At 43.1% G+C, this 26,608-nt stretch overlaps 9 protein-coding genes across 12 annotated transcripts; 4 read left to right on the forward strand and 5 right to left on the reverse strand.

The window, feature by feature from the left end:
• Nucleotides 1–743: 743 nt before the first annotated feature.
• LOC129587022 (TATA-box-binding protein-like) lies at nucleotides 744–1,274 on the reverse strand. Its single transcript, XM_055480598.1, has one exon. The coding sequence runs from the start codon at nucleotides 1,272–1,274 to the stop codon at nucleotides 744–746; it is 531 nt and encodes a 176-aa protein (XP_055336573.1).
• Nucleotides 1,275–3,341: 2,067 nt separating this feature from the next.
• Nucleotides 3,342–4,735, reverse strand: LOC129587144 (uncharacterized protein F54H12.2-like). Its single transcript, XM_055480753.1, has 2 exons — nucleotides 3,819–4,735; nucleotides 3,342–3,757 (listed from the first exon to the last, which is right to left on the reverse strand). The coding sequence occupies exons 1-2, from the start codon at nucleotides 4,272–4,274 to the stop codon at nucleotides 3,557–3,559; spliced, it is 657 nt and encodes a 218-aa protein (XP_055336728.1). The 5' UTR covers nucleotides 4,275–4,735; the 3' UTR covers nucleotides 3,342–3,556.
• A 44-nt stretch (nucleotides 4,736–4,779) lies between these two features.
• On the reverse strand, nucleotides 4,780–5,715 carry LOC129587145 (uncharacterized). The gene has a single exon (XM_055480754.1). The coding sequence runs from the start codon at nucleotides 5,481–5,483 to the stop codon at nucleotides 5,085–5,087; it is 399 nt and encodes a 132-aa protein (XP_055336729.1). The 5' UTR covers nucleotides 5,484–5,715; the 3' UTR covers nucleotides 4,780–5,084.
• A 3,646-nt stretch (nucleotides 5,716–9,361) lies between these two features.
• LOC129587142 (baculoviral IAP repeat-containing protein 3-like) lies at nucleotides 9,362–10,700 on the reverse strand. Its single transcript, XM_055480748.1, has 2 exons — nucleotides 10,577–10,700; nucleotides 9,362–10,326 (listed from the first exon to the last, which is right to left on the reverse strand). Exons 1-2 carry the CDS (start codon nucleotides 10,625–10,627, stop codon nucleotides 9,439–9,441), a joined length of 939 nt encoding a protein of 312 aa, XP_055336723.1. The 5' UTR covers nucleotides 10,628–10,700; the 3' UTR covers nucleotides 9,362–9,438.
• Nucleotides 10,384–11,890, forward strand: LOC129587143 (acidic leucine-rich nuclear phosphoprotein 32 family member A-like). Of its 3 annotated transcripts, none has more exons than XM_055480750.1 (3): nucleotides 10,384–10,601; nucleotides 11,027–11,484; nucleotides 11,540–11,890. In XM_055480750.1, the coding sequence occupies exons 2-3, from the start codon at nucleotides 11,052–11,054 to the stop codon at nucleotides 11,653–11,655; spliced, it is 549 nt and encodes a 182-aa protein (XP_055336725.1). In that variant the 5' UTR covers nucleotides 10,384–10,601; nucleotides 11,027–11,051; the 3' UTR covers nucleotides 11,656–11,890. The 3 variants fall into 3 exon arrangements, with proteins under 3 accessions (XP_055336725.1, XP_055336727.1, XP_055336724.1); XM_055480752.1 differs by lacking the exon at nucleotides 10,384–10,601 and adding an exon at nucleotides 10,701–10,832; XM_055480749.1 differs by lacking the exon at nucleotides 10,384–10,601 and having other exon boundaries at nucleotides 10,933–11,484; nucleotides 11,540–11,888.
• A 5,776-nt stretch (nucleotides 11,891–17,666) lies between these two features.
• Nucleotides 17,667–21,290, forward strand: LOC129587073 (nuclear hormone receptor HR96-like). The gene is made up of 4 exons (XM_055480655.1): nucleotides 17,667–18,240; nucleotides 18,820–19,315; nucleotides 19,874–20,131; nucleotides 20,612–21,290. The coding sequence occupies exons 1-4, from the start codon at nucleotides 17,911–17,913 to the stop codon at nucleotides 21,016–21,018; spliced, it is 1,491 nt and encodes a 496-aa protein (XP_055336630.1). The 5' UTR covers nucleotides 17,667–17,910; the 3' UTR covers nucleotides 21,019–21,290.
• A 413-nt stretch (nucleotides 21,291–21,703) lies between these two features.
• Nucleotides 21,704–22,401, forward strand: LOC129587096 (uncharacterized). The gene has a single exon (XM_055480687.1). The coding sequence runs from the start codon at nucleotides 21,879–21,881 to the stop codon at nucleotides 22,227–22,229; it is 351 nt and encodes a 116-aa protein (XP_055336662.1). The 5' UTR covers nucleotides 21,704–21,878; the 3' UTR covers nucleotides 22,230–22,401.
• Nucleotides 22,402–22,788: 387 nt separating this feature from the next.
• LOC129587095 (dnaJ homolog subfamily C member 16-like) lies at nucleotides 22,789–25,573 on the forward strand. Of its 2 annotated transcripts, none has more exons than XM_055480685.1 (4): nucleotides 22,789–23,220; nucleotides 23,531–23,597; nucleotides 24,063–24,646; nucleotides 24,893–25,573. In XM_055480685.1, the coding sequence occupies exons 1-4, from the start codon at nucleotides 23,066–23,068 to the stop codon at nucleotides 25,320–25,322; spliced, it is 1,236 nt and encodes a 411-aa protein (XP_055336660.1). In that variant the 5' UTR covers nucleotides 22,789–23,065; the 3' UTR covers nucleotides 25,323–25,573. The 2 variants fall into 2 exon arrangements, with proteins under 2 accessions (XP_055336660.1, XP_055336661.1); XM_055480686.1 differs by having other exon boundaries at nucleotides 23,083–23,367.
• Nucleotides 25,574–25,729: 156 nt separating this feature from the next.
• LOC129587097 (putative succinate dehydrogenase [ubiquinone] cytochrome b small subunit, mitochondrial) lies at nucleotides 25,730–26,460 on the reverse strand (the record flags this gene model as incomplete). The annotated part of the gene is made up of 1 exon (XM_055480688.1): nucleotides 25,730–26,460. A coding segment is annotated over one exon (489 nt), but the record flags the coding sequence as incomplete, so codon positions are not given.
• Nucleotides 26,461–26,608: the final 148 nt, after the last annotated feature.

A 26,608-nucleotide genomic window follows, 5' to 3' on the forward strand; every position in this document is an offset into this window, starting at 1 on the left:
GTTTTACGACATGCTGCTGTCGGGGAAACACCACGTTCACTCCTGGGATCTTTTTACTGATGATATTGTGCAAATAACCTACACTACTGAAAATGGTTTTGTTGATCGAAATCCCCATACGAATGTGATTTTAGCTGCGTAAGTAAATATTATTTTTTTATTTTTTATTTTTAAAACGATTTTCCTGTTGCAGATTTACAACGTGCTGGGCTCGATTGCATCTGCTTAAGTTTATGGAAATCGTAGAAGGCCGCCTACTGTACTTTGATACAGGTTTGTAAAGTCGATGCTTGTTTCTCAAGAAATTTTAATCCATTATATATCCGTTTGATTTTATTAGATTCCATATTCTTCGTGACTCGGGCTGGTCTTGCGGATCCTCCAACGGGAATCTTTCTTGGCGACCTCACCAACGAATTAAAGCCTGGACAACACATTGTACAGTTTGTCAGCTTGGGAGCCAAGACCTATGCCTATGTCACCAACGATGGCGAGAGTGTAGTAAAAGTTAAAGGATTTACTATTAACGGTCGAACCAGCGAGCAAATTAATTTTAAAGTGATGTTAGATATGCTGGCCAACCGTAGCATTGTCGATGTAAATTATCCTGATATTTTGCAACGTGACAAATCTAAAATGACGATTCGTAATGCGAATATGGTCAAACGATTTCAGGTGACCTATGACAAAAGACGAATACTAGATGATCAGTATAATACGGTTCCGTATGGATACCAGCTTGCTTAGAGCAATGATTTATTAAATTCATCGATCATTTCCTGAATCTCGCGTACCGCTTCTGACAAATGAGCAGACTGTTTCAAACCCAAAAAGTTACATTTACCCGATGGAAAAAGCACTGCACGTCCAACATTCAGTTTAATGGCCAAACCACTGAATAATTCAGGAGTATACTCCAAACGAAAGTACGTACTAAACTTTTCAATATGCAAACGGTTAGAAAATGCATGATTGCCAACAATATTCACCACACGGTAGTTAGTAACCGTACAGGTAAAACCAATACTAGCCAGAATTTTGGCGAAACGCTGAACCAGCTCCCGGGCGTCTGGTTCAGACCGCGCACCATTAACGGTAATCTTACCGTTTTGGTACAGCTGGCAGTGCGCTTTGTAGGGATAAAGGATTCGCAGGAGCAGGCCCGAAAACTTTTGTGGAATGTATTGTGCCATAGGAAGGAGTTCTTCAATTCTTTTCAGGTCCAGGATAGTGTTTAAATCCGCAATGGCAACAACATTGGTGATTTTGGGCATCGCAGTGGTACCACAAGGCAAACCGCACAGCTTTGCGTAGAGTTGAGACGGGGAGCGACGTGAGCCTATGGTATGGGGGGCAGCCCAGAGATTCCAAGTTTCTTACTTCCGGTAAGTACTGTTCCAGCAGCCGACACTTTTCAAGACCCTTGGCAAAGAAACGCACTTGGCTGGGTCGCCCTACTCTTCGGAAGATGTCTTCCAAAGCGCAGGTCACCTGATTGTGTCGATAATCCCCTTCCGTATTCCACAGTAAACCGTGTGAGTGACGTGCTTGTCTTTTCAACTCGGGAATGTGCTGATTGGCGAAACGTGCTAGCGTAAACGTGTACAGATTCTGTTCAGCTTTATCGGGACAGTAAAACGCCAGTTGTTTGATGTACTTGGTTCCATTAATAACGAACCAGTCTGTGTCCAGTATACAAGGCGTAGCCATTTCATCCACGGTGAAAACAACAATATCATGAAATATACCGCTCAAAACAAACTTAGTACGAAATGATTCGGTTCGTTTTCGATCGTTAACTGTGCACTGGAGAAGTAATTAGAACGGATGACCTTTTGTAATAGTTGAGGTAATCCAAAACGATTACCCATGTAATCCAAGACGATCACCTTTTGTACGAGTGGAGGTAATCCAAAACGATTACCGCATGTAATCCAAGACGATTACCTTCTGTACGAGTGGAGGTAATCCAAAACGATTACCTTTTGTACGAGTGGAGGTAATCAAAGCGATTACCAAGGTAATCCAAAACGATTACCTAGGTAATCCAACACGATTACCTTCTGTACGAGTGGAGGTAAGTGAAAACAATTACCTTCGTACCAATGTAATCAAAAACGATTACCTTGAGCCAGAAGCATTCCTATATAAAGTGAGTGCAAGTGGTTGAATCTTCATCAGGTTGTCTTGTTTACCTCTTTTGAAAAGTTTATCTTTTACCATGGAATTTCTCGATCTATTAACGTCTAAGCGTCCGCAAACCGCTGTACCCAAGTCCAAGCGGAAAGGTCTAGAGTCGGAAGAAGGAGGAAAGCCGGATGCTAAGAAGGTCAAACCAAACATTTTGCCGGCTACCATATCCACGCATCCGCGGTTTGCTTTCACGCAGCTGGGGAAGCCAGTGTACCGCTTGGGCAACGACAAGTTCGTCTACGTGGGCCCTAACAGCGACGGGAAAATTGGTACGATTCGTGTGGTTTTGGTGAATGGAAGGAACAGCCGGACAATTCTTGGAAAGCCAGCTACGGAAGAATGTCGCGCTGTTCAAGACCGGCTTTCTCCGCTTGGCCGCACTGATGCTGACCGAGAAAGCCGACATGGATGAAGCAGCCCGGCCAGTGCAGCCGAAACCGGGCGCCTGACACCGCTGTATCTGTTGGACAGTAACATGTACTTTGGCTGGAGCCGCTTCAATGGCACCAACGTGGCCACGATTCGGCGCTTTGAAGTAAAGGGTGGCGATATGATCCCTACTCGCTACGGTATCTCTTTCGGTGAACGATGCTATGACGGTCTGAAAAGTTTAATGAAGGACCTGCAACTGTTCAAGGACATTGCCAAAATTCAAAAAGAACAGGGAACCCAGGACCCGATCAAGGAAGGACTGACGTTCCCAACGCTGTGTGAAAATATTGCTGATGCTTTGGCGCCACTGGTCAAGCAGCTAGACGACGGGACCTTTCAACGGTGCCATGAAGACAACTACGTACCGTCCGATGCGGAATGGAACGGGGCCGTGGAGCGCTTTTTGGAATTACGTATGGTCCATGGGATTTTGTTTGGACTGGATAAGTTAAGTGTTGAACAAGCTCTTGACCTCGATGTGGCTGGTTTTTTGGCTAAACATGGCGATCAAATTCGTTCCAATGTTGGAGATATTATTTCGGCTGATTACTGTTGAATTGCTGTTTTTTCATCTACTCGTACGAATAACGGAAACGGATCAGTAATTTTTTTATTTCATTAAACGTTTGCACATTTGACGGAGTAAAGCTCCATCCACCATGGATGTATTGATGTCGAAAAAGAATTGACATACTGACACACCATTTTGTCGTTGCTTAGCCGGCTATCCGTAAACAAATGCACAATATTAGTATAAGATTCACCACTACAGCGTCGCAAAATAAAAAACAAGCAGTATTGTCCACAGACAGTGCTAAACTCAGACTGAAACTGTTCATTTTGTAAGGTTATTTCATTGGCGGCCGCCAGTGGCGCAAAATATCGAGAGTAGCTTTCCAAAGCTTTCCCGTACGAATCAAACATTTCCATTTTACCGGTTTGTTCCTGGTACAGCGCAATCCAGTGTTCGCCTTCTTGGTCCGCTGGGTCGGTATTCACTACACACGCTCCCGGAAAAGGTGCCAATGTCGTTGGAACTTGATCGCTGGCGTAGACCCCACGAAATACCGCTGTGGTCTGAGGATTTCCATGGAGGGCCGAGGTAATTTCCTGTGTATTCATGTTGTAAAGTCTGCAATCAGCTGTCGATGCTGGTTGATTTCAATAATGCTGTCATAGACCAGCATGCACACCATCATAATGGTGCTTTTCAGTGGTTTCCCGAACGACACCGAGACACTAAGGTTTCCCTGCTTAATCAGTGTCAGTGGTCCACGACCGGTATGTCCTGGAGTCAGGTCGAATCCGAAAATGGTGTATCCGTCGTTGTATTGGGTTCGGTTGAAAGGTAAGCCGCCATGCAAGCTAGGGCGGTGTCCTAGAGTGTCCAGCAGCCCGTCGTAGCACTCCAGAGACAGGTTACGGGCAAAATCAGCCGTGTACGGTTTTGTCGGGTAGCTCTGTCCGTCCACTTCGACGCTGATTTGTGTAATGTTGAAGTGTTGGAAGTAAAAGGGGTTTTTCTTTTGCGAGCCGTGAAAGTCTTCGCTGTCCACAAAACCAATAAATACCACCTTGGGAATTTGGCCAATCTGCAAATTGCTGATTACGGTGCTTTGAGTCCGTTGGGGAATGTCCGACACGCGCATCACTACGCGTTCGATATGGTACTTGACCGTTTTTTTCAGGAGTTCTCCGGCTACGGCGGTCAGAAAGTCCGGTGATGGAATGTAACGACGTACCGACAAACGCGCGTTACGGATAAATGGTTTGAAAGTCTTGGTGGTGTCCGTATCCCATACACGTAGGGCAAACTCCGGTCGGCTCACCACCAGGCGAATATTAACGGGAACTCCGGTGCACAGGGGTTTGCTTTGGTCAAACAAGTCCGAAAACAATTTGCCGGAAAGCTGCACGTATTGCCCCGCATTAAATAGTGCCGCTCGATTTTTTTCACCGTTGTTGGTTGTTTCACTGTTGAAGGAACCTGGACTGTCGTAGTAGAAAGCGGCGGATGTCAGTTGGCTTTGTTGAGCGTCCAGTGTGTGGGACAACAGTGATTCCAGGTAGGCGCGGTACGGGTAGAAAGTTGCGGCATCTGAGATCAATCGGTTGGCCACCGTCACATGGCATGAGGAAAACAGGAGTGCAGAAAGTTGTTGGCTGGTGCCACTCCATCAGCCGTTGTTATCAGTTCCCATTCTCCGGTGGTCTTACGGACTTTAATACCCACTTCTAATTCCAGTATCATGTCCGCCAAACTGAGTAGTCCTGATGTGCTGGGTGGAATGAAAAAATTGATATCGCCGGCCGATCCGTTGTCCGTTAAGATGGTAGTGGGGTTCAACTTTTCATGCTCAGTGCGCCATCGGTCCGTCAAAGTCGCCGGTAATGCAAAGAGTTGGTTCTCCAGTTGCATGGCCGGCTCCGAATTTTCCATCATCAACATGGCCATTTTTTCACAAGAAGTCGGGGATATTGGTAGGAGGAATACGTTTAACTCGTAGAACTTTACGTCGAACTCGTCGTTTTTTCCGGACACCTTCACCTTCTTGGGAAGCGAATCGTTTTCCAATGGCTGTTCCCGCACGCGAGGCTACCTCTTTAATAGCCCCGGTCGCCGCTTCTTGCAGGTGAGGGGTAGCCGCTTCAAGAGCGGCTTTGGCATGCGGTGCTGCTTTCCGTAGTATGGGTTGAGCAAAGGCTGAGAGCTTTGCAAAAAGGTTCTTCAAAATCTGCGGGAAACCCGATCCGTTTTGCAGGGTTCCTCGATACCGGATCAATGCGCTGCCACCCGTCTGACTGACAAAGACGTTTTCGTATCGCCGGGGATCCGGCACGTACGCCACGAGAGGCATTCTAGTAGAGTCGTTGTGGTCGGAAATGTAGCTTTACAAGGGATTTTCCAGTTTGGAACTTGGCGTCGTCTCCCAGATCATTGGCAATGGTCAGCTTTATGGTTTCGAAATGTTGTCGTAACACAGGGACGTAGTGGGGAATGTCGAATCTGGCCTCCACAATCTGATTGACTTCTCCTCTAATAGGTACGGAACGTAAAAACTGCGCTGCGGTATCGCCAATCAAGCTGTAATCGGCCACATCACTGTAGACAAACAGGCTTTGATTTCCAATAGAGTATTGACCGGTCGCTCCGAAATAAAGCTGGTCAGTTTGGGATTAGGAGGCTTGGCCAGAAATGACAGGTACTGGATACTGACGTTCTTCGTTTCAAAAGGAAATGGACCGACCATTCCATTGCTGTTACTCTCCATCGGCACATCCGGTTTTAATACACTATGTTCAAATCCCAGCATCTTTTGCAGGACTATCGACGACGGGGGAAAGACGATGGAAACCCGATCGTTGCCAATATTTAGTCGGACCCGATGATTGGTGGGCGTCAGCAGTTGAACGGTGAAAGCTCTGTCCGCAGTTAAAGCGCTCTTGTCAGCGTGTACTGTATCATCCACCATATATGATCCAACTTTGGGTACCAATGAGTTAATAGTCTTCAATAACAATTCAGCATCCTTGTAATTTCCAGGAGGAATAGTGATCTCGTCGGTATGGACAACTTGGTCCGCGGCCTCCAGAAAATTTGCTTCATCCTTCTTTAATCTGAATTCTCGAACGATGTGCACCTCAATCTTCTGCTCCACAGGTAGAGTAAAAAAAGAGTTGAGGTACTGTAGTTCAACCAGGGCCATTTCCCATTTCCCTTTCAAGGTAATGGGATGTTTCAGTTTAGTCGTCCAATTGGACGGAGTGTTGCTGGGATCCGTAGCGACATCGCTCGGCAGCGTCACGTAGAACGGTGCTCCTTCATACATGTTGCCTTGATCCAGGAATCGTGTTCAGGTCCGTAACCTAACCAACGTACTAGTATCTTTGGTCCACGGCGTTTAATAACGCGGTCGATGGTATGTTCCTTCTGTTCCGGGTGCGATACTTTGGAAAGTTCGTGTTCATAGAACGTCCCTTCGATAGGTTGGTCTTGGTAGTCCTGCAGTCGGTATACCGGTACGGTATGCGAGATGACTTTATTAATGTAGAATACTTCCTCCTTAAATCGATACGTATAGCTTTTTTCCACTTTGGTTTTGTGCACGGCAATGCGAACTGCATCACCGATCTTGAACCGAGGTCGCCGGTTTTTACTGGTGGGATACAGCTTGTTGAATACCGCCAACGAATTGTTTTGTGTGACGTCGATTGGTCGCAGTCCATGGGCACGATGTTTGGAGTGGTTGTACGAGTACACGAAGTCTTCCAGCTTGTCAATGTACCGCGTTGACACAGCTCCGAAATGACAATTTGCGTTGACACCGTGTTGAAAAACGCGAAACATTTGTTGATCTGCGAATGACGCGTATGGCCAATTTTTTTCTTCAGAAAAAGAAATTTTTCTTTTTGATTTTTTTGGTTTTTAACAACTTCGGTTCCTTTATCATACTGTAGTTTCTCCGGTTCGCCGAGTTCTTCGAAGGCCTGCGACAAAGCATTTTTGTTTCTTTGGCTGTTTTGGTTTTCATCGGTTGGATGCTTAGCTTTTTTGGAAAAGCAATCAATCACAAAAGCAAGTATTTGTATCCATCATTTTCTTTGGAATATTTTGATAAATCAGCCAGATCCGCTTGGTACTGCTGGCGAAGGTTGGTCACTACGATCCGATTGCGCGCAAACCGCCGGCGATTTTCTTTGGTTACAGTATACGCATCGATCTCTTGCAGAATCTCCTGTGCTTTCCGTCTGTTGGCTCTGGTCTTGAGACTTCTTCGAAATCTTTCTACGCCTCCAAGACCGCCGGGGTCGCGTGGATTGAGGTATCGTTTCATCAGTTTCTCCATCGGCTTTGTTACAACAGGTGGACACGCAATTGATCTTAAATATTCGGCATAAACGCAACACACTAGGCAGCAAGCTCGCCATTACGTTAGAGTGATCCACTGGATTCTGGGCGAACCCGTTCCTTTTTGGATAGTACGGGAGCGCAGCTTCCTTACGCTGCCTTCGATCTGGTCCGCTTTTCTCTTCTTACCACGTACAGGTAGGTTGACCGGAAACAGAGGTCGCCGCGGTCGCTTATGCGGATATGTTGGGCTCTCAACGTCTTCCGGCTGTCTTTTCCGACCCTTCTTTAATGCTGTAGGGGCAAATAGCGCTATGCGCGCTGCTTTGGTTGGTCGCACTTCCGCGCTTTCGTCTTGTAGACGCCGCTTCCGTCCTTTTTTTGGTAGTGATGGTGGAAACAGTGCAATGCGTGCTGCCTTCGGTGTACTGCTGTCTTCCAAGTCGCTTTCCAAGTTCCGCTTTTCTCCTTTCGTAGGCAGATCCGACGGAAATAATGGTTGTCGAGGCTGCTTAGCAGGCTTCGTTGACTCATTCGTTTCTTCGAGGACTTTACGCTTGCGAGAGACTGGATGTCTTGGTAGCGACGATAGTGTCGGCGGTGGTAGCGCTCGGGAGGTAGAGACGATTGGTTGTTTTCGGAAGCTATCGGTGGCGGTTGTGCAGCAACGTCTGCCGATAAATCCAAGGATTTTCATCGGGTATGGCTTTTTGTTTCAGAGCGAGGAACCGCTCAAGAATACTGCTTAGCTGACTAGCTTTTTCATATTCACTTATATCGGTTCGTTGCAGAGTTTTGGCCACTAGCGCATCCAACGTTACGACGCTGTGGGCCTCGGGTGGCTCCTTGTTGATCTGGAGCTGGTTCTGCATCCGGTTCTCCATTACACGCCGTGACACTATGTAGAATTCATCCATTACCAATGAGGGACGTTAAAACTCCAGCAATGACAGGTAAGATGGCTCCGATAAATCCTCCTTGTTGAAATATTCTCCGTTTTTCTTTAAGGGGATACCGCCTCAAAGCGATCAGCTTTAATGCTTTTCGGTGGCGTTTACATTTCTCCGCATGGGTTGGAGACAGATTTACAGTATTCTTTACAATGTTGACAGCGACCTCTTCCAGTGCCTTCATCTGGGTCTTGGTCAGGTAGCTCATCAAAACCTTTCGCTGTTTCGGCTTCAGCTGTTGAAGCGTTATTACGAAGGGTGCCAAAGCTTTCACGCGTTCGGACATTTTGGCAGGTCGCTGGTACGGTTGCGGTCGAGATAAATGCGTATTTGCTGGTTTGGCAACACATGCGATCGAACCCTTAAATAATCGGGGCAGAGGGGACGCAAGTCCAAGATGAGTGGTTGGTAGGCCTCCGTTGTGACTTTGTTGTATGCATCCACCAAATGTTTCAGTCCAGTTTGACGAGCCAGTAAGGAAATCTGATTAATGTCCCGCACGTTCTTAAATAGTATCAAGTACTGGGAGTTGAGCGTTATGTCCCGCATAGTTTTTCCCTGTTTGTACAGGTTCTGCAGGAGCATGATGACGGAGATATTCTTGTGATGTATGCCGCGGGTGAAGAGGTCGGAACAACGAACGTCTTTACACAAATCCGTGGCCAGGTCATCGATGACAACTAAGGTATGCGTACTGCTATCGATCGAGTGCACCACCGAGAAAAGGTCATCCAAACCATGCACGAACTCGACCTGATCAACGTCTTTCCGTAACTCGTCAAAACCCTTCTGCCACTGACCGTAGCAGTACAGTATACGGTCTGGTGGTCGATCAAAACTAACGACCTATTTTTAATTAAAGCAAAACAAACTGCGTTTTACCCGACATTGTGGGTCCACAAACGCACATTCCAAAAGGAGCGCTAAAGCGCGGATAATCATTTATTAAACCGAACATTTTCTTCGATGGCAAAATAAATCATTTTAGTATGCTAGTCTGCTTAAATAGACTGATTAGGCGAAAAAAAGCTTAATTTTTTGCAAAATCACTTGACGGCACAGCGGGCATTCTCTCACTTTACCAGAACATTCGACACAACAAATGGCATGCCCACATGGTGCAAAGCATATGGATACGTTTTTATTCAGACATACACTGCACTCTTTTTCCAGTTGACAGTTTTCGTCCAAGCGGGCTTCTATGGTACGGGCCTTGATGACATTTGCCTTTTTCACTAGATCAATGATGCGCTCAAAGCGCCCATACCGTTGAACAGCTTTTATCAGGTACGTGTAGTGTACACCCTGCTCCATTGCGAACGCCACCAAAAAATCCATTCGATTCTTTCGCAAACTACCCGCCCACTTCAGCTTGTCCATATCGTGAAGCCGTCGAACCTCTCGCACAAAACGCAGACCCTTCTTCTCCAGTAAATATGCGCACTGAGGTTCATACTTGGCGTGCTCGATCCACGGGTCATCGTCGCGGGTCCACTGCGCCAGTTTGCGGCCACAGCAAAAACACTGGACCTGATCCCACACTCCCTCATTGAAGAAAAATCCAGCGTTAGCCATATCCATTGGACGTTGGCTAACAACTTGCCCCGGCCAATTAGCGTACGTCGCAAAACGGTCGCGGTATTCCTTCATCGCTGGAAAATACAGCTCGCCATCCGCCACCATAGCCGCGTACGCGCAGTCGGGGTTGATTCGCCGGTGCTCAAACTTTGGTTGGTCACCCATCATCCAGTTGAAGTGCACAATATTACATAACACACACTTGACTTCATCTCCTGCACCCGTGTAGATGAACCCTGCTTCCGCAAGGGACTGCGGCGAAACATACGCCAAAGGCCATTTGTCGAAAGTTTTCAACCGATCTTCCAAGCTCATCCTGGCTTCCTGCACAAAAAACGTCTATTTAAGGACAGCGATCGTACTGGTGCTTTATCACCTTTAAAATGGCTAATTTGCAGTCTATGATGTGCCTCGGGCGCAACGTTGAGAAAAAATGTGAAAAAGTTCTTTTGATTATTTTGTACGTGGTGTTTTTTATCGTCTTCGCTACGTTTGTCGTTACGGACGGAATCGGAAAAATTCTGCAGACAGATTACTGGAATAAAACTTTACGAAATGATACATCGTGACTTACCGGTGTGACGGCTAAACAAAAACAGGTAAGAGGACAATCCCGAATGGGCATGTTTATATGTGCACAGTAACTTATTGCAACTTTTGAACAAACAAAGCGCTAATGACACTTTCCTGAATCGTTTTTGCTCATTTATATATTAGTTTGGTGTAATCAAAATCGATTACCTCCGAAGAGGCAATCAATATCGATTACCTCAACTCGTACGTAAGGTAATCCAAAACGATTACCCGTACTAGTTGCCATAGAGTCTAAGGTAATTAGAAAGGATTACACATCCCACCACAGGTAATCTGAAACGATTACCCTGTTTAGTATATAAAGGCAGCACTGGCACTGTCCTACTCGTAGTTTTCTTTTCTTGAAATCATTTACTTTTCTTAAGTCGATAAGAAAAATGTCTGCAGCTTCCGTTGCCAACAAGGAGGTAGCTTACCGCAATTTGTTTAGTAAGTTGAGTCCCCAAACTCCGCAAATGGTGTTCGACGGGAAACAGGTCCCACCATCAGTTCTTCCCGGGTTTGCCAAGTTCCAAGGAATGGAAAAGCTCAGCCTCATCGATTGTAACCTTTGGTCCTTAGAGGGGATGCCACGCCTGCCTAATCTTCGTGTACTCATGTTGGGCGACAACCACCTAGAGGACCTGAGCCTCATACCCGCGTGCTTCCCCAACTTGGAGAAGTTATCCATCGTCGGGAACAAGCTCGGGCATCGCGATGAACTGGAACCGTTGACGCGTCTTCCAAAGCTGCGCGCACTCGATGTCGAAGGCAACGAGCTGTGCGAAATCCGCGGTCACGATCGCTGGATGGTGGATACCTTCCCTCGGGTCAAACGGTTCATCATCACGGCTTATGATGTCGACAGCGATGAAGAAGATAACGACGACATTTCCTGGTTTCTCAGCGGTAAGTCAATAGCTCCACCTTTGTACAAACGTATTAATTAATACCATCATTGTAGACGAAGCTATGGATGCGGATAACGAGAATGAAGAGGATACCGATACCGAAGATGATGAAGGTTTTGTCTTTGATGGACCAGGAAAATCAGTGCCAGAGGTCATCACGATCGATTAGTGTTTTGAAACTGTAAGCAGAGTTTTGGCATTTGGTTTTTCTCTCTGCAATGATTTTTTATTTTTCTGGGTCCTCGCGGTGGACTTTCATAATATTAGTTCCTTGCTATTATTCTTTCTTTTTTATTATTTCGCTCTTGCCGGGACTTATGTCTGCGTTGGAAAGCAAAAATATCAAAATATTCGATTATTGTGCTGCGACGTGACAGCGTAGAGTAATATGATAGTTTCCTATTTTTGTAATACAAACATATAGATTACGATTGCTGGAGAATATAACAAACATTTTTTCCCTGGTTCTATTTCATTTTTTGTATTACGTTGCGATCGCAAAAACCACAACAAACGGTCCTTGCAGTCAACAATGTATGTTGCCCAGTGACTGTACAGTACATCTTATATAGTACACAGTACATCTTACAGTACATACAGTACATCCCGTATACAGTATATTATACCCCCCCCCCGGGTCTTCATTTACCACCCGGTCCACAGCCAAAAAGTGGCTGCTATTCTCACATCTCCGCTGGTGACCTTTGACGCTTTCTTCAGCGTCATACCTCCTATAGCTAGCCAATGGCTACTGTATCTCATCAGACATACTACTTTCTTTAGTATTATCATGACTGTGAACGCTTTCTGAATGCAGTTAACATTTACTCCGGCATTTATTACAGCCCTATATGTGTCGGTACACAAACTGCCGCTCATATTAACACGTATTAAATGTAATCTTTGTGCCTTAGTATTCCCCTGCTAATCCCGATATCCAGACACGATTACGTTGGCCAATATGCCACAAATATGAATGATTGCAAAATCGATGCCGCTGATTGTTACAATGCCATAGAGTATAGACAAACTTGTTGGCGGTGTGATCGGCCAGAAACCAAGTGTCAAATATTGTACATACGATATTGCTGTCCGATTATGGAATCAAATACTTGTACGAGCTTTGTGTCAACAAGTGGATTGATATCCGTTCTTCATCGTTCTTATCCCACTTTTTAATGATGAGCATGGGCTTCAACCATTTCCTGTGACATCTATAGACGAAATTATTATCCCGACGAATCGGATCGTACAGCAACAACGATGCAGTATATATATGCGGTTGAACCATGGTCGGCATAAATCGTGCTGCATGTTTAACGAAACATAGTTATAGGTTTATCTATTATTTAATAGTATTGACAGGGAGAATAGCAACCCAAGCCAGTGATAGTAATAAATCAAAATCATTTACGCTATATTTATTCAAAAAATGCTGATGTTCTTTATGATCGTATAAAAAAGTTTCTCTAAAGTGAAGCGGTAACAATCTACGTAACTACAAATATATAGAAACGTCAAGCGGACGAACAGCTGAAACCTGATTCCTGTGTCAAAGCAACTACAGCCGGCATTAATATAATTCAGAATATAAATGTAGTGCAGTATCTGTAGTAAACCGAGAACTTGATAAACATTTCTGTTACTGAACATGTCAATTGAGAGGATCGAAGCAATTACCAAAGAAGGATATACGGATGCCGCGGCTAACTGTTTCCGAACGGTGGCATAAGTTCAATGACTATAACAACGTAACCGCAGCGGCGGCGGCGCCGGTCGACTGGGGCTACATGGATCCGATCCCGGCACAATCCTCTGGCATATCAGCCGGGATGCTATAAATGATCACGCTGACTGTGGCGTTAAATAAGCAATAAATCTAAATAACTTGCAAACAATAGGGTTAATTGAGTGTTAGAAATTGGATGCTTGGGCAGGCTTGATTTCCTATGGTGTCCAACAGCAGCACATATATATGCATTGCCGCCGCCCGCAAATTGTACTGATATCCGATTCACAGTAGCGCCGCATGTTGGACATGTTATTTGATCGGGAAATGTGCAACGCGCTCGTAATACAGTCTTTCATACAGGAGGAAGGATTTTGATTTGTTCATTAGATCGAGTTGAAGCATGATCCCTTCAGTCTTCGTATAGTCTTCAATTTAAGAATGACTTCTTTTTAAGTGGATATTGCTGGCTTCCTCTCGGTTGTATGTACTGTATGGTATATGTGTGCTGCTGTGTGTGTGAGCCATCGGCGTTTCCGTTTGCGCCGGATGTTTAGAGCATCCTGTCTGTCATTGATGCCAGTGACCTTTCGAGTTATCACTGTCCATTTTTCCGCGCGCGAACATGTTGTAATGTTTCTCATTTAAAACAATATTCAGTTTATTTACAAAAGGGATTATTTATTGTCGGCGCGGACTTTTTTTAATTTCCTGTATCACCAACAGCGAGCACCAGTCAACGTGGTGACAGTCTGGGTGTGTCACAGTGGGAAATATATTCATCATTTGTTTTATACTCCCAGTGCAATGTACGCCGCTATGCTACTGTGTGCGATGTTTGATTTTAATCCCGGTCTCGGGATTGAAAGATCCCGTATATATGGAAGCCGGAGTAATGCATAACCAAGGATAGATGTCATATTTATATGCTATATATGCAAAGGACAGCGGCCATAAAACATTCATCAACATACGCTCAATCCCGTGTTGCCCGCGTCGGGCTCGATATCCGCGCGCGCGACGCAACATACGGGATATTAAATTTATATTGGAGCTGCGCTGAAGATTGCGTTGGCCGATATTATAAATCCCGTATATTAAGGGAACTGGTGGCCGGGATCACTTTAAAGGATGGATCTTTGGCCTGTATCGAGTAAATCCCATATGCCATCTAAATCAGATTGCGATAACCGTGCATTATACGGCAAATGCGTTGATAGATTTATAAATATTGGTTGGATACATATATCCTGTTTATAATATGTTACCACTGTGCCCGCTCTATGGTTGCTCATCCTGTGGATGTAAATGGGTTAAATGCGACTTGGGAGAAAAACAATCATCCCAACCGGGAAGTTAACGTCTACGATAATTACATTGTACAGTTGTCAGCGGATACGATTCCTGCCGATTGACAGTCCCATTATTATCGTTGATCATTTGCTGCGTCGTGTGGCTGCAGTTCGGCATGGTATACATGTGACTGATATCGATATGCTGGCAACCTGTATCGACTACAATTAATTACTGACATACCTGATCCAGGTTTACGGCTTGTAGCCTTAATTCCAAAAATTCCCAAACCATAACCTGCGTGATTGCTTGTATATCTTGTGACGTAGATGCATGTCACGATGCCGATAAACAAAATTATACCAGTAATTTTAAATATTGACTATGTGTAAACATCGCAGTGATCTCCTTTTAATGCGTTTCTTTATTTTATTTAGGAAATTATTCTGGATTTGTTTTGTGTCAGTATGCATGCAAATTTGCATTAAGGTAAGTATATTCCTGGCTTATATAAACTACTGGGTAGGTAAAACATTAAGCGTAAGTATGGAATTTGTTTTAGGAGTAGCATGCTTAGCCACAGAGTATGCTTTGATAATACTGCATTTTTTAAATGTGGATGCTGTTAGCTAATTTTCCCTTTTAAAAAAATGCGAAATAATGAATTTAAATGGCGAAATCTCTTTTGCAATTATCGATTAAAACTACGCGTACACCGGTAGAAATAGTTATTCAGTGTAAGGAAATGCGCGAATTTCTCACAATATACTCTATTGCATTTGAGCCCGAACTTTGTAGAATGTATTATTTTCTAACATTAATTACCCTTAGCAGTGACAAATTTTATAAAACTTGTTGATTTTTTATAAAAGGCAATTTTTATCTAGTATCAAGTAGTAAAAATACTTTTCATTTTTTGGGACAAACCAGCTTCCATCTGTTCGTTTTCAGCTGCAATTCTGTAAAGTATATTCTTGTAACCACACGACATACTCGTACAATGCACGATCGTATTTAAAAGCAAGATAAACGAAAGTTTAAGTAGAACAGTACGATCGAATTCGAGTCCGCAAAAGTCGTTAGTTAATATGATGTTTTAAAAGCTCAATTGCGCACACACTATGAAATGCGTTTGATTTACTTTTACGTATTCTAATTATAAAGCATAACTGTAATTGTGTGAGTCGTGTTATTAAATATTTTGCAACTTACATTAAGGCATTACGAAGCATTAACATCTTATTTTGCAGAAATAGCAATACTTTAGAAAAATGCCAGAACGATCTGGATTGTAAAAGTGCTGACATGCCGGACGATATAGCGCGCACAAAATTAATGCACACCGCAACCTGGAAATTCCTGGGATAACGGCGTCGGCATTATATGTTAATAATGCACTGTATTTACTCGTATACACCGCACATGCGCCCCATCAGCCGGGTCGGGTCACGGGCGCGCAGTGGACTACGGATGTGAATGATCCTGTTATTTCTCATATGGTACGGATAAGTGAAACGCGGCTACGTTTATTCTCGGGATGATAACATGGCTACGCTGGGCGCTAATAGCCCTTTGGTTGTTATTGCTTGGGAATACACGTAGACGCCGTTTCGCTCCTGGACTGTTTATACAACAACATCCCTGGCTGTTTTCCCTGATCGCGCTGGTCGTGTATCTAGCTGGAGATATTGGGGTGCACCTGAAAATTATGCACAGAATTAATTGTACATTATGTTGTGACTTGTTACAATAAAAAAAAGTCTTGTACATATTTGTAAGAAAGTACTTACATTATTTATTACGATAAACGATATGTGGTACGGGCCAAATGGTAACGTTGTCCTAGTCAGGACGAGTACGGAAGATAATTAATTTATAACTAATCATAATAAGTCACAACTAACAATTTTATGAATACGAGGTACTTTAGCGTACCTAGAGAGTACGTAACGGTACGCAAGATTTCCTTGCAATCTTTTCCAACTCGTTTTCCGACTGCCTTTTTTTGATTTTCTAATCTTGCATAGAAACTGGAATTACAAAAATTTGTGAAAGAAATACAAATTTGGATGAAATTTTTTACGATCGATAATCTTTTTATCTGCAACACGATGCAAAAGTGTATGATCATGACGGTTACAAATAGAGAAGTACCTACAAATGGCTACACGTCCACAATACCAGCGAAAAGGACGAACTACCAGTTTACAAATTTTACAAAATAAGTTCAATTCGTTGTATGCTACTAGAGCGAGGCAATAAGAAGAAAAACAGCAACTTAAGTAGTGATCTTTGCACACACTACTGTGATACAAGTACTTACTACCTAGTATAGCGCGATATTTCCCTACTCTAGGTAATCTTTCTGCAAACAATACTTAATAAAATTGTGCAGAACTGACCATCGTTAAACGTTTCGTACACAGCCGATTTTATTATCATTCCAGATTTCTGACCATAGTTGGCACCAAGGCGTAAACTTTTGATTGAACTTTGATTAAATCATTAAACGAAAAATGATTAAAAGCAGTTGCCGAAATACTTTGGTTTCTGCCAATATTTCACCAATTCGGCATATCTTGCCTGGCCATTATTTCTGACCGGTTATTGCCAATTCAAATCTGTTTTTTCATACAGAAAAACTAGAAAACTATTTTTACATAATAGGACAGCCAACTTTCGTTACAAAACAAAATGATCACATTCTCCTATCTTTTCTCCTTAATTTTAAGAACGGCTTGTTGTCGCATAAGATAAAACAAGACACTTGAATTCAACAAAAATAATACTGCATACTCGTGTAACTAAGTATGTTAACGGTATTTTATAAAATTTCGGGAATATTAATCAGCCGGCCGCGGACAGTGTCCGAGGCCGGCTGAATTGCACGTACAAGGTAAAAGTACAAGTTGGTTCGCAATGAACGATAGCTGAGGACTGAAAAAGTACATACTTCTTCACATAGAAAACTGAAACAGATAAAAATTACCAATCATACCAATTTAATTTGATATTGTTAATATTTGGAGCAGAAAATATATAAGTACATCTGCATACGAATTATTAACCATAAGATCTAAAGTATGATTCTATGATGAATCATTATTCATTACCATCAATGCAGGCGGCTCATTCCAAACGATGCCGTTTCTCTACGTTGTGTCTCTTTACCATGTAAGCAGTATTAAAAAGCGTACGCACAACTTCGCAAGTGATTTGAAAAATCATGTGCTTTTTTTAGCGTTTGAGCTTCCGCTCTTGTGGTTTTCTAAATATGATAAATTATCTATACTTCTAGTTTTTAACAGAACCAGGTTAGCTACTTTCTTATTGGTTGATGTATCATGATGTAGAAATTCTTATTTCCAACTGGTAAGTCCTTCGATTCCAGTGGAGTTGTGGATGTATTTTGATTTCTCCCGCGTATTATTATCTGGAGTTGATCCATTGTCTGCGCTAAATGGTATGGATTCCCTCGAGTCGCCCCCTTCGATAGACACGCCCCTTGAAAACAGCCCTTCGAGCAGCAGCGGGGCTCCCAGCAGTGTGCGTCAGGCTGTTTCGTCGCCCGTTGACAGTCAGGAGCTGTCGCACAGTAAAGAGCGATCGTCGCCTGGCTGCCCCGCGAAGACGTGTCGGGTGTGCGGCGATGTGGCTCTCAACATGAACTTCGGTGCCATAACGTGCGAATCATGCAAGGCCTTCTTCCGAAGGAATGCCTTGGGAGGAAAGGTAAGTCTGACCGACTCTGACGTAATTCGGTACAAGAAGACAGGCGAGAGGGGATGGTGTATTTGCCCCACCAGCTGTTTTAGCTTCACTATTTAGGCATCCGAAGCTAAGTATCTCCAGCCATCCCAGTTTTTCGATAAGTGGACAAAATTAAATCATCAGCCACAGTTTACTACTACCAGTAACTAGCTGATGTTATTTTATTGATGTTATTTTACTAGGTTCTGTAGCAAATTGCTGATTACCAGCAGATTTTGTTGCTGATATTTATCACAGGTAGCCAGTTCGTCTTCCAAATCAAATAATAGTAATTTCCATATCATTTCCTTACTGTAATCAGTAATATCGACATTGCTGCACATAGCATATTTTTTAGCAGTTAGCTTACCTGTCGTTGCACTTCTCCATCTTTTAGTAAAAGACTGCGGTTTTATCTGCAGACCAAAATTTCTTCGTCGTGATGTAATAGATCTTAACATATTTATATTTGATTCTCGTTCAGAACGCAGATCTAGGGTTCGTATGCCTGTTGTGAATACTTCGCTGGACATTCTGATTTCACTGGTCTGTGCTTTTTAGGAATTCAAGTGTCCATTCGAAGGCAACTGTAACGTGGACACCGAATCGCGCCGCTGGTGTCAGCAATGCCGGCTGCGGAAATGTTTCACGGTGGGCATGCGACGGGAACTAATCCAGAAGGGAAAACGCCCCTCCGATGATCTAGGTGGTGGCAGGTACGAGGACAGTCTCGTCTGTCCGGAAGCGGCGCCGTTGGCCGACACGGTACCCAAGAGTCCAGCCAAGCGTCCTCGCACGCGTCAACCCAAAGTGATTGCGGTGCTGCGCAATACGGTCAAGGAAGAAGTGCGTGATGAGAGCGTGGGCGAGATTATGCAGAATGTGTCCAGTGTGGAGATCTCTTCGCCGACACCCAGTGCCGAATCCTGTTCCTCCCATGATCCCTTCCCGGATGGATTAGAACTGTTGTCTTTGTTTGAAAAGCAGAAAATTATGGAACTGGTCAAAGCCAACGAAGTTATGTACGAGGCCAATACCGGGGATGATCCCTTAGCAGGTAAGTCTGGCTTTTTAATTTGTTTAAATTCATAGTGTGTTTGAATGATATTCTGTAGTGCTGTAAAAGGGAAATATCTGTATATTGTCTCCAGAATTTATTAGCCCCAAATTTTTTTGTTTCTAAAGTTATTTTGCCTCTGAAATTATATTGTCTTCGAAATCTGTTGTCTCCAAAATGTATATCTGTTCATTTATTGCTTGCAAAATTATGACGTTGCATGCAGTGTGGGATATTGTTAGTTTGATTTTAGCCAAATGCGCAGCATTTTCAAAAAACTTATGTGTATGTAGTACTAGTGAATACTATTGCATATTGTAGTAAGCGATTGAAAATATTGCATTATATCCTGCTAAGCTTGATATACACAATTTACAGGGTTAAGTATTTACAGTTAATTTTTAGTATGTTGCTGCCGGTTTTTCTTATCTTGCTGTAGCTTTTCTTCTTATCTTACTGTAGCTTTTCCTTTATTCAGTGGTGGTCTTTTTTGAATTAAAATCTGTTTGAAAAGTGGAAAGTGATGCTGTTTTCAAGTCCGGTTTTGTTGTGTTGCAGTCCGGTATCAGGAACAGCACCATCGATTAGTGGATGTTATCAACATGACTGACATTGCAATACGCCGACTCATCAAAATGTCCAAACGTATATCCGAGTTTAGGAATTTGTTACAAGAGGATCAGATCGCCTTATTAAAAGGCGCCTGTTTCGAAATGATGATTCTTCGAGCGGTGAGTCATTACGACTTGGAGAAAGACTGCTGGCAAGGTCCGCAAGCCACACTGATCAAAGTTGATGTGCTGAAGGAAGCACGCGGTAAGAATGATTTCATAGGGAACTTGTTTCGCTTTCAGGCAGTTAGATGTTGCAGCAAGAATAGATTTTTAATGGAATTTTGTTGCGTACCCGAGTTCGATCTTTCTTACTGATGCAACTAACTCGAATTTCACTTACTGGTCAGTTAAAGTTTTATGCTTACGGTAACACCGTAACTGATAGCATTCGGTATTGCTAATTTGAAAAAATTAAGAATAATCATGAAGCAATTAGGCTGTACAAGAAGCTGCTCTAATTGAGTCATTTTTAATGCTGAAAAAGTACCCGGTAATACATTGCATTCTGTTTGGCTTATGTGATTGTCCTTTATGGAAAAGTTTCAATGGTCGATATCATATTCAGATATGAAGTGCTTTTCAAGTTTTCAAAGTGGACCGCTACTCTATCGCTTGGCAGTTAGTTAGCGCGTGGTTGCAGAATTTGTGATTGTGGAACACCGAATATAGCTGGTGATTTTAGGTAACTGCTACGAAGAAATCCGCACATTTATTCGTTCCTTTGCTCCGGAATTGCGCCAAGATGAGCCACTGCTACTAATAATGGGCGCCGTGGTTTTATTCCATCCTGGCCGACCAGCCCTGGAACACTGCGGGCAGATTGGTGCGCAGCAGTCTTTGTACTTTTATCTACTGCACAGCTATCTCCGCTCAAAGTATGCCAAGAATTCCAAAGAAGAGATTGAAGCGCTGTACACGCAGATGACCAGCCGAATCGAAATACTTCACAAACTGAACGATCGGCACATTACCATGTTCCTGGATTTGAATCCCGAACAGGTGGAACCTTTGCTCATTGAGATCTTCGATTTGAACCGGCATGCAACGCGGCGAGGGGATGAAACGTCCGCACTGGTCAAGATTCAATAAATTTGAATGTTTTTATGTTTATAATTTTGCACAAATGCAGATGAGATGAGTTTTGTTAGTGGATATAATTGAACGGTGATTTAGCTTTTTTTTAGTGCAGTATTTGCAGTTATCGTGAGTGTTATGTATTTTTCTTCTTCATCTTTCTGTGTTTTTGGTCTGTTCTTCCGAGAAGTTATATTATCAGCCTGATATATGTTTTGAAATGCGAAAGTAGTGATCGGTGTAGAGAAAATAAATCCCTTTGGTTGTAAATTGGATAACGCTCTTATCAAAATGCAGTATTCCTTTGTAACCTTGTTGGACTTAACAGCATTCTAACGAATAAATTACTTGTACGACTTGCAACTGTCTTGAAGGTTAATGTTTGTACTTTCTCACATAAAAATGTAATGCTGTGATTTACCCGGTACACAGTTGTCATAAGATGGTCTAAGAAAGCCGCGTTGTTTCAACTTGTTTGTGTTTTTTGTAAGCGCTTAGCTTACTTATGGTTATGGTTAGTAAGCGAAATATGCAACCACGGGAAAATCCCAATAAGGTTACACCGGCATAAATTGAAGAAAAACCTGCTTACGGCTAGATGACTTCAATCCCACAGGTGCACTTTGCTAGCAGTGTGACGGCCGCACTTGCATGTACTCGTACATGCGTATCAAGTTCTATGCGCTCAAGTGACACTTATCGTTAATTCCGGTACAGAATTTGCCATATAAATTACAGTTATAAATACCAGAACAATCGCATGGACTACAAAGTCACACATTGAATTATTTTGTTGGACGAAATCTATACATTGTCAAAACTTCTGCGTTGACCTTTGCTACCATTAATTCTAATATTATCGAATTTGTTGAAAGATGTCGAACATATCCCAGACTACCCGTGTGGAGCGTCATGTTGTGGAAACATCCGGAGCCGCTTATCCAACCGCCACAAACGCGACTGCCAATGCGGATTTATTAACGGGAAATGCCTCTCACACTCGCACTGCGACGGTGACCCCGGTGGGAGGTCATTCTGTTGCCGCTCCGGTGGATGGACGGGAAGAAAAACTGGAGCGCGTGGAAACGGTGAAAACGGATAAAGCCGGCAATGTAGTGAGTCACGATGTCCGCGAGGACAAAGGAGGAGAAGACCCCGGCATGAACTTCCAGGATAAACGCCCTCCGGGATTAGTTCCAGATCCACATGCACGGGCTGCACTGTAAAATTCTGTACATGGGAATAATGACACGCATATTTTTACTGGTCTACCGTATTATGTGTCACTGCGCTGGGCCAGTGCCGCTATATTACAGCATATTGTTATTTTTTATAGTACATTCGTGTTAATCCTACAGTGTTGTGCACATGAACATTAAATAAATTCTGGACGACGAATACGCAGTTCTTTGTAATTTTAACATGTCAGGTGTCAGTTCAAATTGTCGCAAACATCAGAATTATGGCACACCTAATTCTATACTTTACGGAAACTCTTTATGTAGTATCTACGTCAGTGACTACTTCTGATGATGATGCTACCGGCAATCCCCTCACTGAAATTAAAAATATATGGTTAACTGCTTAAAAAATTCGTTTTACTTATCTATGCTATTTATGTCGAAGCTTCCATGATGTAATACGGTTCAGTCCCAAACCGGAAATAAGTAACTGAAAATATACTGTAATTGCGAACGCGTATGGGATCAGGGCTGATTTTTAAGACTCCACGCTCCCGTCATCTAAGGAGGTCATTCGATCGACACCGCTCGCACCATCTGCTGAAACTCGGAGAGCACAGGGGATATTATAATTTTGTAGAGTAAAGATTTTATGATAAATGATCATAAATCACAAAATTTAACAAATCTGGATTTCTGCAGTATTTAATTTATGATCGGAAGTTCGGAACCCCTATTTGTGTTGTATCATCTTACGATTAGATTAGCTCGTTATTCGTTACTCGTTAGTTCTGTATTTTTGGAGTAGTTTAGCTTTAGCAATAATATAGCACGTGAATTTGAAGTGGATTTGTTTGGGGTATTGCTTAGCTGTCAGTTCCATGAGTCTTGCCAAGGCGTTTTGGTTTATTGGTGTATTCATACTGTTCTCTTCTGTTTGTGCCGTCAGTAAAGACCCGTATCAGGTGCTCGGAGTTTCTCGTAATGCTGACGCGGAAGATATCAAGCGTTCGTATAAGACCCTAGCGAAAAAGTGGTAGGTGATGGTGATTATAACTTTAGCTTTTGTGGCTCTTTACTGACAGGCTTTGCAGTTCATCTGGCGAGAAACAACAAATCCCTTGTAGAAACAACTGGAAATTTATTGTTCCTCTAATCTTTCAGCGCGCATGAGCGAGCGAACGTACGAAACGTACCATAATTATTCATTTTAACAATCTTTGTCTGACATATCCCAGGTTGTATGTTTATCTCTGCTGTCATTTTATGTGTTTTTGAATTTTTATCAGTCTTCTTACCTTCGCTGGTTCGGTCTCATCGTGTTGTCGTTTTTTTTTTAATTTCAGGCATCCAGACAGGAATAAGGATGAACAAGCACAATCCCGTTTCGTAGAGGTCTCGGAGGCTTACGAGGTGAATATTTTAATTCTTTTTCTTAATTATTGGGTTTATTGGTTTAATTAAGTATTCGGTTTGCATCACTTAATGTATGCTGTCACAGGCATAAGCCTGATTTGCTTAGCCTCATTTTAGTACTTTATTTAGCCTGGTTCACCTATTTTAAATTTTTTTAAATCCAGAACTTTTGTGAAATGTTAATATTGCTGCTGATATTAAATTTTGGAGTTATGTACAACTGACCTTAGTCCATGGCAGTTCTCCGAGGAACAAAACAAAGTTATTGCGAAACCAGCGTGGCTACGTTTTTATCATTCTCTGCTTGAATAGTAAGTAATCGTTTTCACTTAGCTTTATGCTTTGGTCTATGTTGCTACGTATTAAAACTGTTTTCTTTGCGCCTTTATTTATTACACGTTTTTCGTCTTTACAGTTTTCCTACGGTAGATGAAAGTATTGAATATGTTTTATGCTGTGCAGATCTTGTCCGATCCCGAAAAACGGCAGAACTATGACACATACGGCACCGCGGAGCCGCGCAATCAGGGATTCTCCGGTTTCCACGGTGGTCAGCATCCCCATATGCGGTCATCCTTCCGCGCTTTCCGCACACCGGACGGACGGATGTTTATCTTTCCCGATGATGCGGATTTCGATGAGTTTTTTCCTTTTGGCCAGCGGCGGCAGTATCAGAATAAGGAGCCACTGAGCAGTCGTATCTGGAAGAAGCTGTTGACGCTGCCGGGTGGGTTGATGAGGTTGCTGGGACGTGATGAGGCCATCCCCTTCGCTAGCATCGTGTTGGCCCTGCTGGCCATGGTGGGTGTTCCGTTATGGCTGAAATGGCTGGATACCGATCGGAGTAAAGAGGCCCGCGAGGAGGAGGAACGACGGCGGGCTGCGTTACCGGTAGATCGTTTTGTGATGGAATTGAAAGCGCAGACATATCATGGTTTATTGCGGCATACGAAACCGGGATGCCGGACCATTGTGGTGTTGGTCGATGATGAATCGAGAAAGGAATTGGTGGACAGCTTTGCGGAAATCATGAAACCTTTTCAGTTGTAAGAAGATCGCGAAAAACTTTAAAACAATTGCACTTCCTAGTTCTAATTTTGTAAGATATTGGTGATTAGTAGTTGGCAAAATTACTAATACAGGAAGTTCAGTTTTACAAAAAATTCAGTACGCGATACATTAGAAAAAACACTTAGAGCTGTTCAGCTGGGCGATTCAGAATTTGTAGTATTTTTGTTGTTAATTATGCATTCCAAATTGAATATCGCATTGATTTGTCCTGTTGATTTCAGCCAAGCCCGCCTGAGATTTGGCTATCTGAATTTGGACAAATATAAACACTGGTACGAATCTCTTCTGTCGGAGACGACTGCATGCGATGGTCGCCCGCTGAACATTTCGGTGAAGAACGCCCGTGGGACGGTTTTGGTGTTGAACGGCTTCAAACGCAGCTACTGTGTATTCCATGCACAAATTTCTCAGCCAAGCCGCTATGAGGGAGCGGAATTTCTTGGGTTTTCGAGCTCCGACGAATCAGATGTTGAGACCGGAATACGCAGGAGGAAGAAAAAAGATACACGATCGAAGCTTTCCTCTGATACAGAACAGAAACCGACTCTAGACGGATTACGAACATGGTTTGATAGACTGTTGGATGGGGACATTACCAAATACGAAGTGTCCAAATGGCCGGAAATGAAACCGCTATCTTCGCCATGGTAGGGTATATTCCATTACTCAGGACACATTGAAGGAGTAAGGACACGACGTGAAGCGACAGCTGCTGTATGTGTAGTCAGGTTTTTACTCTGGTCGACTTGTACCTCTTAAATTATTAAGGTTGGTCTTTCTGTGTCAAAAAAGCGAATCGGTCACTTTCGGGGATGTGAGTGCCAAAGAAAATTTGTTGATATCTTATTGTTTTATTGTCATTTATCAGTCATTTTTGTTGTTAAAGATGAAGGCAACACTAACGACGAAATATATGAAAGCACTTAATTTAAGATATACATTGTAGATGAAGACGATATCGGGTGGACGTGCAATTTGCTGTCGGTTTTTTAGGTTTAACTGATTAAGTACGACTTTTCTAAAAGGATCAGGCTGTGCAGTGTGCATATGACATATCGTTTAATATGCTATAATACAGTAAGCCAAAAATTGTTCCACATGAACGCTACAACTTTACTAGCATTGCATAAATGGATACGTATTATCGAATTTCGTGTTTACGGTACACACGATGCTTTTACAATAATGCGTCAGAATTCATGAATTATCATTACATAAATCTTTAAATAGAACAAAAGACATTAATAATTGTAAGCAACCCTAATACGGACAGAAAACCAACTTTGCTCATAAATCTCAATTACAAAGCCTTCCAGACTTTTTTGACTGCCTGGGTCACGGGCATTTGTGTGTAGTTCAGGTAGAGCAGTCCAGCCAAGGTGGCAAACGACAAAATGTAAACAAATCCCAGACTTCCATAGTATCCCGCTTGGCCCACCACACGCGGTCGCATATAGTCAATCACGATGGCCTCCAATCCCCAGTGCACATGCGCTGCCGTCAGAAGGATCAGAATGTAGTTGCTCACGATGTTGTCCGTGAGGAAAGCCACCGGGAGCACGGGCAGCATCGCCACGGACACCACACGTTCAATGGTCCAGTGGGTGGCGTGATTATGCTTGGCTTTCACGGCGTCAGGCACGTGCACCGTGGTGGAAGTGGCGCGTACGGTTGAGGCATACGGAGGAAAAAGATGTGGCGCCCAGTCTAGCGAGCACTTTGCTGCTGGCTGAATGAGATGTTTCCAGCTGGAAGAGGCATCGAGTAAAGGTTTTGGGGAGGGTACGCATCAACATCGAAGACATCGTTGTGGTGGTAAGAATCAGGGATAAGCTCACCTACGTGCAAAATATCCCTGCGAAACTACGTTCCACTGGAACAAAGCAGTCACAGTTATTAAAATTTATTTAGATTTTGTTTTATAAGTTGAAAGAAGA

This window comes from Paramacrobiotus metropolitanus, unplaced genomic scaffold (genome assembly GCF_019649055.1).
Source record: "Paramacrobiotus metropolitanus isolate TYO unplaced genomic scaffold, Prichtersi_v1.0 Parri_scaffold0000023, whole genome shotgun sequence".
Taxonomy (NCBI): domain Eukaryota; kingdom Metazoa; phylum Tardigrada; class Eutardigrada; order Parachela; family Macrobiotidae; genus Paramacrobiotus; species Paramacrobiotus metropolitanus.